The sequence below is a fragment of the Ooceraea biroi genome, chromosome 5, assembly GCF_003672135.1.
Source record: "Ooceraea biroi isolate clonal line C1 chromosome 5, Obir_v5.4, whole genome shotgun sequence".
Lineage (NCBI taxonomy): Eukaryota > Metazoa > Arthropoda > Insecta > Hymenoptera > Formicidae > Ooceraea > Ooceraea biroi.
The window spans coordinates 11,962,214-11,980,385 of NC_039510.1; the positions used below are offsets into that span (position 1 = coordinate 11,962,214).

The 18,172-nt window shown below is 37.9% G+C and overlaps 5 protein-coding genes and 1 long non-coding RNA gene across 6 annotated transcripts in view; 3 read left to right on the plus strand and 3 right to left on the minus strand.

Moving 5' to 3' along the window:
* The window catches only part of LOC105281076, a 183,647-nt gene extending 182,794 nt beyond the window's left edge, over positions 1–853 (minus strand). The window contains exon 1 of the mRNA XM_026970017.1: positions 578–853. The gene's annotated coding sequence lies outside the window, so the exon portion shown is untranslated. The remainder of the gene's footprint in view (positions 1–577) is intronic.
* A 1,989-nt stretch (positions 854–2,842) lies between these two features.
* LOC113561919 (sodium/hydrogen exchanger 9B1-like) lies at positions 2,843–6,337 on the plus strand. The gene is made up of 8 exons (XM_026969547.1): positions 2,843–3,156; positions 3,293–3,901; positions 4,207–4,382; positions 4,610–4,728; positions 5,016–5,177; positions 5,377–5,523; positions 5,769–5,870; positions 6,007–6,337. The coding sequence occupies exons 1-8, from the start codon at positions 3,074–3,076 to the stop codon at positions 6,277–6,279; spliced, it is 1,671 nt and encodes a 556-aa protein (XP_026825348.1). The 5' UTR covers positions 2,843–3,073; the 3' UTR covers positions 6,280–6,337.
* Positions 6,338–6,438: 101 nt separating this feature from the next.
* On the minus strand, positions 6,439–9,192 carry LOC109611078. Its single transcript, XR_002193407.2, has 2 exons — positions 7,987–9,192; positions 6,439–7,371 (listed from the first exon to the last, which is right to left on the minus strand). It is a non-coding gene; the product is annotated as an uncharacterized LOC109611078 (long non-coding RNA).
* A 288-nt stretch (positions 9,193–9,480) lies between these two features.
* LOC105281073 (something about silencing protein 10) lies at positions 9,481–11,569 on the plus strand. Its single transcript, XM_011342037.3, has 4 exons — positions 9,481–9,634; positions 9,814–10,379; positions 10,471–11,150; positions 11,257–11,569. The coding sequence occupies exons 1-4, from the start codon at positions 9,618–9,620 to the stop codon at positions 11,344–11,346; spliced, it is 1,353 nt and encodes a 450-aa protein (XP_011340339.1). The 5' UTR covers positions 9,481–9,617; the 3' UTR covers positions 11,347–11,569.
* On the minus strand, positions 11,566–13,080 carry LOC105281074 (10 kDa heat shock protein, mitochondrial). The gene is made up of 3 exons (XM_011342038.3): positions 12,947–13,080; positions 12,083–12,250; positions 11,566–11,980 (listed from the first exon to the last, which is right to left on the minus strand). The coding sequence occupies exons 1-3, from the start codon at positions 12,947–12,949 to the stop codon at positions 11,837–11,839; spliced, it is 315 nt and encodes a 104-aa protein (XP_011340340.1). The 5' UTR covers positions 12,950–13,080; the 3' UTR covers positions 11,566–11,836.
* Positions 13,081–13,918: 838 nt separating this feature from the next.
* LOC105281072 (heat shock protein 60A) lies at positions 13,919–18,024 on the plus strand. Its single transcript, XM_011342036.3, has 5 exons — positions 13,919–14,610; positions 15,411–15,822; positions 16,005–16,591; positions 16,673–16,976; positions 17,054–18,024. Exons 2-5 carry the CDS (start codon positions 15,411–15,413, stop codon positions 17,452–17,454), a joined length of 1,704 nt encoding a protein of 567 aa, XP_011340338.1. The 5' UTR covers positions 13,919–14,610; the 3' UTR covers positions 17,455–18,024.
* The last annotated feature ends 148 nt before the right edge of the window (positions 18,025–18,172 follow it).

Consider the following 18,172-nt stretch of genomic DNA (forward strand, 5'->3'; position numbering starts at 1 on the left):
AAAGTGGAGCACTATATTTGCTTATTCCCACGACAACCGTAATGTAATTATAATATTTACGCCATGCAGCTTCTGCATGTTTATCTTTTTGTTTATTGAATCAATCGTTATATTGTATTACTAACGAGCAGCATATTCGATTAAAAGCGATTATAGAATACAGTATATCTCTTCAATAACAGTATATTTATAAAACGTTCTGGGATATATAACAGCTATTCTCTCATCTTTTTATATCATCAATATCAATACTATTACGTTTCAAGAACATATACAGAATAAACTTCATCAATTTTCAATCGATTCTAAATAAAAATGACATTTAATCGACTTTAAAATAATTATCAAAGAATCAGGATTTAGCCTACAAGAGTCAAGTCTGATTTCTTATTAAAAATTTAAACAAGCAACGAACCAGATGTTTATGCTAATTAATAATAATTATGAAAGCATTCATGATTATACAATGCAATAATTATAGTATTATGTAAGGAATTGTTAATTCATAAAATTTTTATATTTTCTGAAACTATCTTTCTATTGAAACTATTCTATCTAACTATTGAAAGAAACTTACCTTACGCAAATTCAAAATATTAAGTGCCCTTATTTATAGCACCAAGTCGATCACAAATTGCACAAGAGAATCGATTTACATCCGTGTAGACGTATTCGATTAACCGGTTCCACTCGCGCGAGATCACGTATGCGATTCCAGAAATGCGAACGAAATTTGCGAACAATCGGCAAACTGATTATTTCTGTCTTTTCTTTTTGCTACCTTCGCCCTTATAAGAGATGAAAGCAAACGGACTAATCAAAATTTCGGTACGATCACGGCGAGCATCGCTCGCGAACTGAATATTCTCACGGGGGTGGAAACATCGAGTCGAAGTGAACCACGGGTACTGGAGAGGGTAAATGGGGCAAGAGGGGTTGAGAGAATGCGCACGTAGGAGAGAAACGACGAGATGGGTGCAAAAGGGAAATCAGTAAAGTTGCGAAGGGGATGGACAATGTTATTGGTGCATGCTCAAATCGTCGAGTTAGTTGTACGAATATTTAAGTTTTATGGGCGGCCAATAAAAATTCAAACTTTTAAATTCTTCCAGTAGCCAAGGTATTTTCGCAGCTTATTATACGCATTGTTTGCAATAAAATTCTTTAATTAATTCAGAAGTCGCATTCGAAAATGTAATTTTAACAAAAATGTTGAACTTAACGTTCTCAAGAGTTACAAATGATCAAAGATCTAAAAGTTTTTACAATGCTTTGAAATGATTAAAGCGACGATGAAATCTTATTTTGTACCTTTTTTGTCACACAAATTGAATATTATTAAAAACTAAAATTATTAAATTTTAAAATAAAATATTTTGAAATAAAATACAAGAAAGGTTATTAAAAAAGAATATTAATATTTAGAAATCAATTATTTAGATATTTAAAAATAATTGTAAACTAACTGCAAAGCCTGGACTTCGATAAAATTTTTCTTGAAGAACGTGCAACTCCGAATTGATCACAGACAAAGAATTTTAGTTTGTAAAAAATATTAATTTGCAAAGAAGCATAAAGCAATAAATAAGAGATTAATAGTAAACTTACCGCAGATGCAATTCGAGTACATCTCCAATGTCACACGCATCCGGAAGCATAACTGGGCCACGATGAAGAGGACTTTAACTAGACGTCACGTTGTATGCTGCAAGCTGACGCCGAAAAAACTGGCAGTTTCAGGTCTCGTTTGCTAATTCTCGCTCTCAGCTGCAACGTAGTTCGCTCTCCTCGACCATTCAGCCGTCATCCTTCACTAACACGGCGGATTTCAGAGGATCTAAAGTTCACGATATGATTGTAAACGCGACCTACATTAGAGTAACTCGATTTCGGGTAGTAAAACGTAGTTCCATGGACATTTTCCACGATGTACACCACGAAATGTTTGCAACAATTTGCCAATACTGCTAACTATGAAAAATCGTAGTTTATTATGTTTTTATTACGTTAGTTTCACATAAAACGTTGCATATTTATCATCGACGAGATAGAGTAAATTTTTGTAACGTGACGAGAGTAATAGAGAGAAGTCATGCGGAAACAAAATGACCTTGATTATTCGGATTGTTCGATGCTGTAATTACTTTGCGGCGATTGAGATGAAATGTGAGATTGAGGAGATCCCGGCCGCTCGGGAGTAAAGTTATGCTTTAACTGGGAATATTTCAAGACGACGCGTATCTGGAATTATTCAATATCCACGGAATCCTTTGAAGCTCTCCGACGAACAGTCGGTTGCCTCTTTAAAGCTTCTCTCGTTTGCCCCGGCTCGCCCTTCCCGTCTGTGTCGCAGTATCTATCATATTCCGTTCTTTCGCGAGGCTTCTCTTTCTACTTTGCGAAATGTGTACCTCGATGACTTCGTCATCGAAGAAAGATCGCCTGGCGCGTAAGAACGCGAATATATTTCACGGAAATCTCCTATCTCGATTATGGAATAAATTAAGAGCAAGTACATCGCCGGTAATAGCTTCTATTTGCATTTAGAGAGATGAGATTGCCGTCGCGAGCATCTGAGAAAGAGTAACGGAGGTTTTGTAAATTGGCCGATGGTCGAGGAGTTGACTCAGAACATTCTTCGCAGTGCGAGGCCATTCTGTAACAAGTTAATAAAATGTAATTGTTTAGTTAAATATAAATTAAAATTTATACTTTGTTATAACGCAGTGATGACATTTATTTTTTAATTTCTTTTAGATGGAAACACACACACATACATTTAAACTACGACTTACTTAAAGTACAAGTAATACATGTTCTTTCAGAATAAATATAAACATATATATAATGAATATATCTCTCCTTTTATATATGCGAAATTAGTCACATCACATGTATGTCACGTCCATGCATATTTATTACAAATAAATTCATAATTTCTGTTGAATTTTCTTATACATTGATTGATATCTATTTGTGTATAATAGAAATCAAAATAAGGAATTCAATTCCAAGATCAATTTTGTATGAACACAGCCACGTTGATATAAGTAAATAAAGCCGCTATCATCTTATGCAATCTACTGCTGAAGACGAACCAACTACATCCACCGTCAAGAATGCGCGAGCATCGAATAACACACAAGTACGAGAAAAGTAAGTGAATTGGAAAGCGTATGAATAATTCCAACCATAATTAAATCTAAGCTTTAATAACCAAAGTGCAACCTGCATGTATGTAAATTACATAAAGACATTGGACAGTACGTATAAAAATCGTGCGACATTCTAGATCAGTCCAGATACAAGAGGATAAAAATGAAGACGAGGAAGACGATGACAACACCTGCTGCCACCGCGCAACCTTTTGCAATCCAGTATTACGAGAGATTATCGTGACCGACGTAATTTCCACGTGTTTCGAATTACAACTGACATGGGCGGATCTTTTCTGGCTCGCAACCACGAGCGGCATGACCTTACTGGCCTGGGCATTCTTATACTTCCTGTTGGGCGACGTGGTGCTACCCGGCGGCAACATCTTCGGCCTCTTCATCCTCGTCATTTTTTCCTACGCACTCGGCTGGACTCTCGCCGGCATTCCCCGCTTACACATCCCGCCTATCTTCGGCATGCTTCTCGCCGGCATAATACTACGCAACACAGATATCTATAATATACACGACGAGCTCGGACCGGGCACGACGTCCAAGATCAGGACCTTCTGCCTGACCTTCATCATGGTACGTGCCGGCCTGCAGCTGACGACAACCGCCCTCAGAGCGCATCCGATGTTCGTGATAATCCTGGCGTTCATACCGTGCACCATCGAGATGCTGATTGTCAGTATCTTGTGCAGATACTTTCTTGAATTTCCGTGGAACTGGTCTTTCATGACGGGGTATGTTAACTCTGAGTCTCTGATGAATAAGAAACTTGTTCTCTCTATATGTATAAAAAGAATGATATTCGAAATGCGTATAAATAGAATAACTACATAAGTACATAATTTAAAAATAATCGTCGATCTAAAGATTTTATTCGGTTTAAGATTTATTCGCAATTGAAATAGCCATTAAATTGATATATTTTCTAGTACATTGATACTGATAGATTTAAAGACGTCAATAAACTATACTAATCATTAAGATTTTCTTATCGCAAATATGTAAGATTTAATTTATGTAGCAATAAGTTTTGTTCAAGGACGATCGTGGCGTGTATGTCCCCTGTCGTAACAATCAACTGCATGCTCACTTTAGCTGAAAGCGGTTATGGAGAAGACAAAGGGTTAGCCAGCTTATTATGTACAGCAGCAACCTTCGAGGATGTACACATCGTGTCTCTGTTCACCATCTGTTTCTCTTTCGTTTTTAGCAACGGTATACAAAAATCGTAAGAAAATCATAAAGCACCGTATATGTTAGCATCTACATACATATGATAGATATTATTTATAATTCTTTTTAATTTCTATTCTTAAACATTTCGCAACCAGCACAAACAATATGATTTGCAACACTGCAAGTCAAAAATTGGCAAAAAATTATACAAAAAAGTCTAAATGTCTCAAAGACCTTTCCATAAAGCTAGCCGTACATCTTCCTAGATGACAGGAGAACAGAATGGTGGTCCTACATCCCTGGCGGGATTCGAGATATCCTCCTGGGACTTATAGTAGGAATTATCTTGGGCTTTGCTTTGGCCTTTTTCCCTCATCGCAATCACGTAGGTACTTTATTCATTTCCTCGCGTCCGAGGGCTTAGAAAATTCGGGTCACGTATCGCGAAAGCACGTTCGTGTAATCTGAACTAACAGAGCAGACTTATTAACGCCTTTTCGCGATGTCTTATTAAAATATCGCTCACGCTAGTGGTGCGGCAAACAGTTCGCGAAAACTCGAGTAGCTTATAGTCTTTAATTCATACGATCGTTCGATTAATGCATAACAGATAAATATTTTTCAATTACTGTATAAAATATATTATTTAACTCTATGCGCTTCTCGTTGCAGAAATACGTAACATGGTATCGTATTGGTGGTTTGACTCTAGCATCTTTAATGTCCACCACAGCAGCATCGAGACTGGCAATTACAGGTGGAGGATATCTCGCTACCATTATATTGTCATTCATAGCTCTTAGAGGATGGCGAATCTTGGAGAGTTCATTTGATGTAAATATCTATAAAGATTTTATACAACATAAATAGTGAATATATTATTTTTCAAAAATTCTCTTTCAAGATTTTCTCCCGAAGATTTTCTTTCCAAGATTTTGTATATTTTGTACATGTATGCATGTACGCGTATGTGTATCTGTCGATAAAGTTTTAAACTATTAAATATTTATTCTTATTACTTCTTTTGTTGCAGACCACACCTTTTCAGAAAGCATTTTATTTTCTGTGGCATTTTGTGCAACCAATTTTAGGAGGTGTGATTGGTGCCGATATTGATTTTCGAGACTGGCCTAAATCCAGATTTGGACTTTATCTCATTTGCGTACTTATGGGAGTATCTGTAAGTTATCATAAATAACATGACTCTTATTTCTATCAAGTAAATTTCTATTATGTAAGAAGTAACATGAGCTTTCACTATTACATAAATAGAAAATTGTCAAATTAATTTTATGTTTCCTTAATTTTTTATACTGCAATTTCAAGATCCATTTTCTTATAATGAAAATCTATTTTATTATATTATTCATTATAGATATATTCCTATACATATGTTGTATATTTTATATAATTTGCTAAAATTAGATGCGTAGTGGTACGGCCTTTTTAACGACATATAAAATGCCCTTTTCGTGGAAAGAGCGACTTTTCGTTGCTATATCTTGGTTACCGAAAGGAACTTTACAAGTAAAAAATTAATTTGTATATCAGCATGTCGTATTTATGTAGATTGCATGAATTTCTATTAAATTCATCGTGCAATAAACTATTCAATCTTTAAACGATACACAATATATGTAATAATGAATTTTTCAAAAATTAGGCAGCATTGGCACCGATGGCATTCGAGCGTGCTAGAAAAGAAGATGATCCTACGAAAATCGAATTAGCTCTCGACGTGGTGAGAATATCCGTAATCGCCATCGTATTTCTAGCGCCACTTGGCGCGATTGGTATGATGACTAGTGGCCCTTTCTTGCTGAATAAGATCAGTATCGAGGAATATCAAAGGGAGCGAGAAATGAGCTATGCACACACCGTCGGACTACAACCTGTTAGAACACGCAAAAAGAAGGTAAATCCTCTGCCGGATTGAATAATAACTCGCTCGTTAAAACTTCCTCAACGATAGAATCAACTTTGTCGCATTATCATCGGCAATGTATGTCATTTATCAATATATCAATATCCTATTCTGGAAGTCGCTTTCACTTATTGCGGTAAAAATCTTATAAGAATACTGCAGAAAACATTAACGAATAAAAAGCGACGTTTAATACATATACTTATACAATACAAATAAAAGAAATAAAGTCTTCGAAGGGAAAGCGCACCTACTGGCTTAAACTTAATATAAAATTATTAAAGATAAAGCGCACTTTCTACATAAATATAAGATGACTTGTGCTCCATATTTCAAAACTTACAATTAGATATCTTTATCTCTTTGTTGCATTACTGCTGCAGAGTCTATTAAGACGTTCACCTAGGCTCTCGGGCATATCATTCTTGCCATATATTTTCCACTAGCATACACTGCGATACCATCGCAATACGGAAATGACTCGAACGTCTCACCTACCTTGCAGTACACTTAAGCGGAGTCGTTGACATAAACAAATGCATCAGAGTGTGCGGAATCGACACGGGCACGGGCGAGACGACGCCACCCAGTCGTGCATTACACGCGGCTTCGTGTGCTTCTGCATTCGAAGCGCGCAGAGCAAGCGGGCGAGCGCGAGCGAGCGAGTCGCTCGGTGTCTCCGCGGCGATCATTATATTGGCGAAGTGAAACTGGGGCAGCGTCGCCACTCATGCGACATGATAGCGGCATTGTGCTTATTGTTTGCAAATAGAATCGAATCGAGCGCGGCGACGAGGCGCGTGGCGCCGTGATAAGAAGATGCGCGCACAAGGACGCCTCTCCGCACACGGCACGTGCTCTTGCGTCTTGATACTCGTGGTGGCTATATCAGCCGGGTGACTGCACCGCATAGAGCTGCGAAACCTGAGCTGCAACAACGATTTGCGTGTCTCACGTGCAACCGAAACCGTGCCTCGCAACAGCAATTCCATAACGACGTTTCGGCTCCTCCAATGTTTCCGCGAAGTGCGAGTTAAACGGAACCAATGAGGATTCGTTTAACTCGTGGCATTATTAGTTTCTTGATGAAAGATGAGATACTTCCTAGATAACACAAATACTTTCTATGAACATTCAATGAATATGCGTCGAGAATATTAAGAATATTCTAAAAATGTACTAGAAGACATTCTATAAATCTGCATAAAATGTTGAAATGAGACCAATTTAAATATTCTAGATAGATCCAAAGAATATTCTTTAGCATATTTCAAGAATATTCATAGAAGCTGTTTAGTACAATCTAAAGAACATTTACAGAATATTCTACAATTGAATTATATTCAGGCTGCGTTCTTCCAAAATTCACTGTCAGTACTGAAAATCTATAGTGTATGTCACATATACTTATATAGTATAATATATAGTATACGTAGTACTGACAGTGAATTTTGGGACGCAGCCTTAATGAAAACAACAAAATATGTTTTATCATATACATATAATAAAAATAGTTATGATATAGGATAGATTGCACTTGATTATTTATAATATATGTATATATAAATTCACAACTAAATTAGTATATTACAACTTATGTATAGGATGACTTATATATATGATGAAACATATTTTGATGTTATTTTTTATCTTTTTTTATCAACATATGTATTTGCATCTAACTGATCAATGATGGAAAAATAAATATAATTTATATACATAGTATATATTTCAAACATGGACACTTGAACACTTGCAAAATAAACACTATATATGAACACGTAAAATAATTTGTCGCCAATTTGCGTATGGTAATTCGCCAGTGCTCCACGTGAAAGTGAAACGAAAAAGAGATTAGGTTATGAGTTGGTATTTCCTGTGCTTTCTGAACGCCATCTACATTTTCAATACGTTTGAATATTCTGTGAACATTTATAGAATATATAAAGGATATATTCGTATTGCTGATATTTTAAATGTTGTGGGCAGATTTATAGACTATTCTTTATAAATAAGGATATTCTACAAATGTGTATGGATAATTTCTTTGAGAATATTCTCAAAGAAGTATATTCGAAGCTATATAGAATATTCATAGAATATTGTGTGTTATCTGGGTTACGATAGTAGATGATCCCTCTGCTCTTCCAGCTATCGTTACACTTTGAGAACAATGTATTATAACTTTAATCTAAGTGTCTAAATTGCGAATTACAGCGAATTTAAAGTATTAATTCGAACGAATCATAATCATTAATTAATAATCGACATTTATTATTATACTGTTAATTGCTTTTTCGATCGATGTCGGTTGTTAAAGAAGCGATTCGCCGACACCGAAATTAGGACGACAATTACGATGGTACGCGACATTTAACATATCAGAACGAATACCAAAGTTTTCACGAGACACATTTGCAATGATATTTCGTGCGTAGATCTTTTCAAGTGGCGAAAATTACGCGATAAATGCGGAGCGATACGAATAAAACTCTGCAATTACTATGGCGCGTTCTTTGACTGACTACGATGTGAAGTACGTCAAAGGACGAGTTGCGATTCTCGAAATTTGAAAACATTCGAGGCAGCAAACCAATATGGTAGTCAAATCACTACGGTAGTCAGATCTGCTCTTTTTGACTTTCGTGAAAAATAAATATGAAATCAATATGTTTTAGCTTTGGAGAAAGAAAAAGCGAATAAAATAAATACGAAAAATATAACTGACAAGAACATCATGGATTCGATTATTCTAAGGAATATAATTGACACAGTTAATTATATTCAATAAGCAATGTTTATGTACATATACAAATCCAGGAATATAATTAATCATATTTACTGCACTATGAAAGAAAAGTGCCGTTTAATTGTATCTATAAAAGTAAATAATCGAAAATGAAAAAGCGATATTATTGTATATGAATATGTTGTATGAATAAAATAATGAATAATATAACTGACACGACATGGTTACATTGTGACAAATATTTTATAAGATACTTACGACAACTTGTTCCAGGCGAAATTTAATTTGAAAATTCCGCACAAATAACATCATTAAAAAATTGTATCAAGAAAATATGTAAAATACTTTCTGGAATTAGATTAAGTAATTAGATAAAACTCTGTTGAATCTATCTCACATTTTTATATACGCGAAACGCGGAGACTGCCATCTATGTATGAACAATACTCAATATCGACAATTAGAGGCACTTGGAGGCATTCGGAGTATGGTAACATATAGTGTGTTTTTATGTTAGGTTAGAGTTAGGTTAGATCGTCCCGTGACACTGAACACGTGAGAAACATTTGTTTATTGAAGTAGACGGAATTTTATCCAAAAAATGGTTCGCAAGAAAAGGTAAGAGACATAAACTTAATAGCTTAGTAAAAATTCTGAATATATGAAAAATGTAAAACGTATTACACACACAACTTGGACTATAATAGGTTATATTTTTACATAATTCATATTTTTTTTTACAAACTTTAATATTATTAATTAATTAAACGGCATATATTAAAAATCTTTTACATTAGGACAAAAGAGCCTGCCCAAAAGAAGGAAGTTGATATGGAAGATGTGGATGATGATATTGAAGACATTAATATGGATGATATAACTGACTCCGAGGAAGAATATACGGAAACTGAAAAGAAGTTGTTGGAAAAAGTACGGAATAAAAATACCATTGAGAATTATGATAGTGAGGATGAAGTTTACGGACTGCAAGATAGTGAAGAGGATGATCAAGAGGAGCAAGAATCTATGGAGTCTGATATTGAAGAATTGCAAGAGGATTATGATATACCAAATGATAGAGCTTGGGGCAGCAAGGCGAGAACCTTCTATTCGTCAGATTTCAAATACACAGATTATGCATTTGTGCCTCAAAAGGATTTGATTAATGCGGATATCGAAGAGGAAGAAGGAAGAAAGCTCCACGTAAGATCGCTGGAGCAGTTTTTAGATATTGACAGTTTCGACTTAACTGGAATTGTGCAAGCTGCAGAACATACCAAGGATCGTCAGGAAGACAGTGAACAGGTGTCTGTACAAGAGACGGATGAAAAATTTTTTATGACCTTGGTTAATAGCTTTAAAGGTATGATAATATAATTATTGTAGAATATTGATACTTTTTTCATTAATTATAAATCAAGAATGTGATTCTTAGTGATTATTTTTTCTTGCAGAATGTTTAGTAGAAGTAAAAACTATTCTGTCACCATTTCTCAAGTTGGTTGAAGATGGAACGTGTCCTAATTGCAATGCAGTGGATTTCGTCAGGACTAAATATCATGTTCTGTTAAATTATTGCATCAACGTTTCTTTTTGCTTGATGATGAAAGCCAAGGGATTGTCAGTAAAATCACATCCAGTTATAAAGCGTCTAGCGCAGTATCGTCAACTGCTCGATCAGTTGCTATCGGGGCAAGGGAATTTATTGGAGCAAGTAGCTGACGTAGTGAAAGCAGCTAAGGAGGGCAAACCTCTTTACGCCGTGTCAGATGGTTCCCAGATAGAAATTAATAAAAAACCTGCACGACTTACTGGCTTAAGTAAAAAACTGGCACGCCAAAAAGAAGCAGCGGCGGCAAAAGATGAAGAAGAAGAGCTACTATCTAATAGTATGGATGAAGCAAGCATGAGTGAAGGAGAAAGTATCGACAAAGATGTAGATACAAAAGAGGAACACGATGACGAAGCTATGGAAAATGAAAAGAACGATGCGAACGAAGAAACAAAGAGAGCGATAACATACGAAATGGCGAAGAACAGAGGTCTCACGCCTTATCGTAAGAAGGAGCTGCGCAATCCTCGAGTGAAGCATAGGAATAAGTACCGTAAAGCCAAGATTCGCAGAAAGGGCGCGGTATGTATAAAGTAGCACAATAATTGATATTAATAATTAAGTTACAATAACTCATTGCTACGTTGGTGTAATTTTGAGATATTTCATGCGAAAATATTTCTTGCAGGTGAGAGAAGTGAGGAAGGAACTGACTCGTTATGCAGGAGAGATATCGGGTATCAAGGCGGGCGCGAAGAAGGGCATCAAATTGAAGTGATAAGATCCCAGTTGTTTATACAATGTATCAATTACTTGTTTTTAGACGCATGATGTGGTAATATATTGTTTAAGATCCAATTAAATATCAATTTTCTGTTACTCTTTATGATCGACCGATTCAATGATACTTTCTGAAAATGACAGGTATTATAATCAACTAGGTATAATAATATTAAATAGTATCGAGAGTGTATCATAATAATATGACAACATAAATACAATAGACAAACGTTTTATTTTGTCAGAAAATTGTATGTACATGTAGAATAAGAAACAACTTCCTCGAGCAGCAACAGATTCTCTAAGAAATTAGGTCTTTTTATGAATTTTATTGATATATTTTTGGCAGATAACTTTCAATTATCTGTGAGATTGCATTTTCTTATATATCTTAGATACACCTGTATCTTCTTGCTGCATATTAGGTTTCCAAGAAATGGTTCACATCATTTACAAAACTGAAAACGTAACTTAAAATGACGCGTAACTTAAGCTTCTACTTTGGCTAATATATCCGATTCACGGAACAAGTGGTATTCCTTGTTATCATCGAGTTCAACTTTTGTACCACCGTATTCAGGAAGTAACACAATATCTCCAATTTTAATACTCAAAGGCACGTGCTCTCCTTTCTGAAAAAAGAAAATTGATATGATTATTAATATTGTTATCAGAAACAGGCACACGCAAATGAGATATGTGAAAGATATATAACAAAAAAACAAAATATGTACGTTGTTCCTTGCGCCAGGTCCCGTCGCTACAACCGTGCCTCGCAGAACCTTCGCTTGTGCTTTTTCTGGCAGTACAATGCCACCTTTCGTTTTGGTTATTGCCTCAGCCCTTTGTACAAGGACTCTGTCAAAAAGAGGAATAAGCCTCTTCATAGCGTTTGCTGCAGCCTGAAAAAATATACATATATATCTGCAATTTTCTGTACCCTAAATACTTTATTATCTTACTAGATACTAATTTCGACCATGTTGGGAACACAAAGATAACAATAATTAAAATGTGTATATAGTTTTTGAAATTTATTTAGCTAATTATCATCTCCATGATCATTCACGAGACGGTATCTCTAAGCATATCCAATAAAGAATCGACAGAGGCATCGAGGAGTACAGGATGATGTAAGCAGCGGACAAAATTTCTCATTACATGCAAAAGTTCACAATATACCTGCAATCCCTGCATATTCGATTACTTCTCTTCTAATAGGAGCAAAATTAGGAAACTAATGGCAGATTCAATCGCACATCGAAGCGCACGACTTCGCTCATCTCGACGTTGTTCACAAACAACTTAATAAACAAATGCAGTTCGCTTCAAATTGAGAAGTTCCAGAAGAAATTCCGCAATCGCAGTGTGACGCACGATGTTACTTACATCGCTCGAATTCAAGAAATAACAAGGAATGTGAACGAAACAATTCGGACAGCGTGAGATAAGCAGCATCATCGCGCGGATAAAAAAAATCATTTTAAGGTTAGGAAAACGTTAAGAAAAGAGAACTGCACGCTGGCACAGCGTGAATTTGACAAGTGGATTTTTTCTCCGCTTGCTTACGTTAATTAGCAGTGAAACGTGTATCTCACCATGGTTGTGTAGTCTCCTTGCAGTCACGAGTCTATACGCGAATCCGCCGGCAACGCACGCTCGAAAACCCGTGCACGTTGTGTAACCTAACTGCGGCCGGCAGTGAACCTAGCGCCCCTCGATATTCTCGAAAGTTCCTCCCAGATTACCCCACCACTGCCTCCGCTGGTATATCGCGTATCGATCATTTACCAGTTCCACGAGGAGCGAGGATTACGTAACACTCGCAAGAACGCGCCAGCGGTCTCCAGAACCGATAAACTGCTCCGATTTTAATCAATTTATTATGATTATTGCAATCTCGCGCGTAATGGATCTATCCTCGCGAATTCTTGAGTCTGAACTCTTCGCAGTTGCATCACGAATACAAATCAGGCATTAGAGAGAAAAAGAGAAAGAAGTTGATGCAACACGAACAAACGCTCTTGTTCCATAAATTAAATAAAGTTCAAATAAAGATAAGAGATTATAAGAGCAGAAAGATTTGAAATAAACGGAAGATATGAAAATATAAGGATGGATGATAAGTTTCGATCATTAGGAACGTAATAGAGATTAAAATTATGTGATCATTTTATCAAATACATCTGCATCATTTTTCCTAATTAAATAATGTTCATAATATTAAATATATATTAAATAATGTTTTTATGTATCGAAATATATTATGGATGGTCCAAAGTTCATTGATCTTCAGCGACAGTCTTGCTCGAAGTTCGTCAAGGGACTGTTACATAACTAGTATAAATTTTAGACACAGCGCAAGAATATAGGAATCGTCGTAGTGACGAGACTCACACATCACCGATAAGAGCTGCTAATCTAAACAAACAATGATTCTTCAGATTCTTCTTTCAGAAGAAAGGGCGCTATTCAACTCGCGGTATTCGCAATCGATAAAAGTAACATGGAATAACAGGAACTAAAATAAAATCGAAAATTCTCTTTTTCTCTTATTTATTTACATTCTACAAGTGCCTTCGCCAATGGCATAGACATGTGATGGATAGACGAGAATAGTCTGCTCGGGACATAAAAGCGTGGCAATTGACGCAAGATTCTTCGCCAGCGTATCTGCCGAAGCCAAGATCGGCTTCGATCTGGTCATTCTCAGATGTATTCGCGGAGAAATACTCTTCTGCTCTCAAACACGTTAAAACACGTTAAACAGCAGAAAAGACCGACGAGGAATGATTGACGACAGTCGTCGCGTCGATTGCGTCACGCGCGAAGTCGTACTTTCTAGAACCCGCGCCACGCGTCGACTACACTCGACGTATTCGATGGTATCGCAGCTGCCGGAGATGGGATCCCTGTGAAACCTCAAGGAAGATCATTCGCAGTGATCGCCTTTTCACGCGTTTTCCGAAATGCGTCGTCAGATCGCCCGCCGAATGTTTTATTACTCCAGGTTAATCCGTTGCGGTTGCGGTTAGGTCCACGCGACGCGGGCGAGGGGAGTTAGAGGGGCGAGCGGGGAAAGGGCTGCCCATGTGATAGCGCGCGCGCCCACTCTCGTCTCTCCGCACCAGCTCTCATTCTCATTCCACTCGTGTTCTGCTCGCGAGACAACGTGCGGTCACGCCGTGCCGATCTTCAACTCGCTTCCCGACGCCAATCGTTCGCATTATCCCTCCAAGGAATCTCAACCTGAGAATCAAAGGTAAAAGGACCGACGGATCAAAAGCTGCGCCGATTCTCCGCGACAGCATCGCGAAAATTCGCCGGAGCGAATTTAGCCGGCCGGAACCTTTCGCCGCTCGCGTGGGCTCCGCGTGCGAGCCTCATCCTCCTGCAAGCGTTGCGGGAGACGCGAATTGTGCATCGCACGTCGCACATTTCCGAGTGAATCCGAACGTTAAGCATTAAAAGGTTTTTTCACCGAAGCTCCGCGAGATTTCACGCGCCGACGTTAACCTCTAACCCACTCCATGCTCTCCATGCCACTCGCGACTTTACATAACCGCGTTTTTATTCCGCGGAGAGTACTATAACTGACAATGAATTTGAATCTCTCTCAAAACCGCGATCGATTGATCCCGTGTAATTGTGAATTGGGTCTTTCATCATTCTCAGTACATCCTGCTAAATTACAACGCTTTCGTAATTTATAACAAAATTTTTACGCTTACACTTATTTACATATAACGTCGGAGAAGTACTTTATTGATAACAGACTTATATTATTAAATTGAGAATTCTGACAGATATTATTTTTGCATGCACGTGACAAAATATCGCATGCTTCCGTGCAAAATTTATTTATCTTAATATCTTATTAATATAATCAGGTATTGACCCTTTTAAAACAAGAAATCATGAGAGATCTAAATGTAAAACTAAATGTCACATCTTCTGGTTTGCTTTAAATGATTGCATTAAAAAGCATTTATACTTATGTATTATTGAAAAACTATTTTGTACCAAGGAATTTCAATTAACATGCAATATATCGTCTGACAGATGCACAGACTACCGACCATGTTGAGAGGAGCTGCCCTGCGTCAGTTGCAGGCACGCAGTTATGCCAAAGATGTGCGTTTCGGGCCGGAGGTTCGTGCCTTGATGTTGCAGGGTGTAGACATTTTGGCAGATGCTGTCGCCGTGACAATGGGCCCTAAAGGCCGTAACGTTATTCTAGAACAAAGCTGGGGTAGTCCAAAGATCACAAAGGATGGTGTGACAGTAGCAAAAGGTATCGAGTTGAAGGACAAATTTCAAAATATCGGAGCCAAGCTGGTGCAAGATGTAGCTAATAATACCAATGAGGAAGCTGGAGATGGTACCACAACCGCAACTGTACTAGCCAGAGCGATAGCCAAAGAAGGATTTGAGAAAATTAGCAAAGGAGCAAACCCCGTAGAAATTCGACGAGGTAGGTTACATCGATTTACATAACAGATAGATGATTCATATACGCTTGGCGCAGTATCTTGGAAAAAATTGAACTTTGACCTGTACTGCGAAATAAATACGAGATCAATCAAATGCGTTACTGCGACGATTTTATTGACGATTTTCGTTGTAGAAAAATATTAAAAAATGTATTCCTTTTAGGTGTGATGCTAGCGGTAGACAAAGTCAAAGATGAATTGAAAACTCTGAGCAAACCCGTCACGACGCCCGAAGAAATCGCGCAGGTGGCAACGATATCTGCCAATGGTGACAAAGCTGTCGGCAACTTGATCTCCGATGCGATGAAGAAGGTTGGAAAGGAAGGCGTCATCACGGTGAAGGACGGCAAAACGCTCATCGACGAACTCGAAGTCATAGAGGGAATGAAGTTTGACAGGGGCTACATCTCCCCGTACTTCATCAATTCCAGCAAAGGAGCCAAAGTCGAATTCCAGGACGCGCTCGTTCTGTTCAGCGAGAAGAAGATCTCGTCTGTGCAGAGCATTATCCCTGCTTTGGAACTCGCCAACTCGCAACGCAAACCCCTCATCCTGATCGCCGAGGACGTGGACGGCGAGGCTCTGTCGACGCTCGTGGTCAATCGCCTGAAGATTGGACTGCAAGTGGCTGCGGTAAAGGCTCCCGGTTTCGGTGACAATAGGAAGGCCACTCTTCAGGACATGGCGATATCCACTGGTGGCATCGTGTTCGGCGACGATGCCAATCTCATTAAACTCGAGGATGTCCAAGTAAATATCCGTCCGATGTAACAATGACTTGATTCGATTGATCTAATAGTTAAATACTGAACCTCATATGATACTTTTTAGCTAAGCGACTTGGGTCAAGTGGGAGAAGTCATCATCACGAAAGACGACACTCTCTTCCTGAAAGGTAAAGGAAAGAAGACCGACATTGACAAGAGGGCCGATCAGATTAGGGATCAAATCGAAAACACCACCTCCGACTACGAGAAGGAGAAGCTGCAAGAACGTCTAGCGAGGCTAGCATCTGGAGTCGCTGTTCTGCGAGTTGGCGGCAGCAGCGAGGTGGAAGTGAACGAGAAGAAGGATCGCGTGCACGACGCGCTCAATGCCACTCGTGCTGCTGTCGAAGAAGGAATCGTTCCCGGAGGTGAGTAACATTATTGTCAAACTCGTTGTTGCATGTACGGTGCAGATACGGTGAACTGAAAATCATCACGCTTGCAGGTGGCACCGCGTTGTTGAGATGCATCCCGGCATTGCGGCAGCTCAAAGCATCGAACTTGGATCAAGAAACCGGAATCAAGATCGTCGCGAACGCTCTGCGTATGCCATGCTTGCAGATCGCGCAAAACGCTGGCGTCGACGCCAGCCTGGTGGTGGCCAAAGTGAGCGAAGGCAAGCTTGGCTACGACGCCCTGAACGACGAGTATGTCGATATGATCGAAAAAGGAATCATCGATCCCACGAAAGTTGTACGTACGGCGCTCACTGATGCAGCGGGTGTCGCTTCGTTGTTGTCGACGGCGGAAGCGGTCGTCACAGAACTGCCTAAGGAGGAACCACAGCCACCAATGGGTGGTATGGGCGGTATGGGAGGAATGGGTGGCATGGGTATGGGCATGTAAAAACCAAGGAGGAAATAGTCCGTACCATCTTGTTCGTTACGAATCACCATTACACCGCGCAACATTGTTTAAATAGTTATGGACAGTAGTTCCGTTCAAAGAGAGCGGAGGTGACCGACGGTTATAAAAGTGAATGATGATTGTAAAAAAGTTTTATAAAAGTCGAACTTGATTGATAATAATTTCCAAGTACCATTTCAGTTTATCTTCTCTTATCTTCCTGATACAGTCAATTTGCGTTATAGAAGGAAAACAATTAAGTTTAACTTTTATAAAACTTTTTCCTAAGCAATTAACAATACAAATGCTACACATTGAAGACTTGTATATGTTATTCATTCATGAGTGAAATACTTTAAAAGTTATAATAATTGAACAAATGTGCTAACGAAGTATTCTACAATAGATTCCAACTGTTTCATTACTTTAAGCCAAGAATGGGAATGACCATTATTATTACATCTGAAAACATTTTATACAGTTTAGCAGTTTTAGCGTATAATAAAGATGCAAATGTAAAAACGAGTGTATGTGAAATATTAAATATGAAAAGTTAATTATTTAAACTTTCATAATTTTGTAATTATTAGATTTATTTCCTGTCTCAATAAATGTATGTTTAAATTACAATTTCTCTCCGTTTCTTGTATTTAATATTACAAACTTTATGTTGCACAGCAAATAAGTAAATGATCAAAAGTTTCGTGAGAATTGGAAT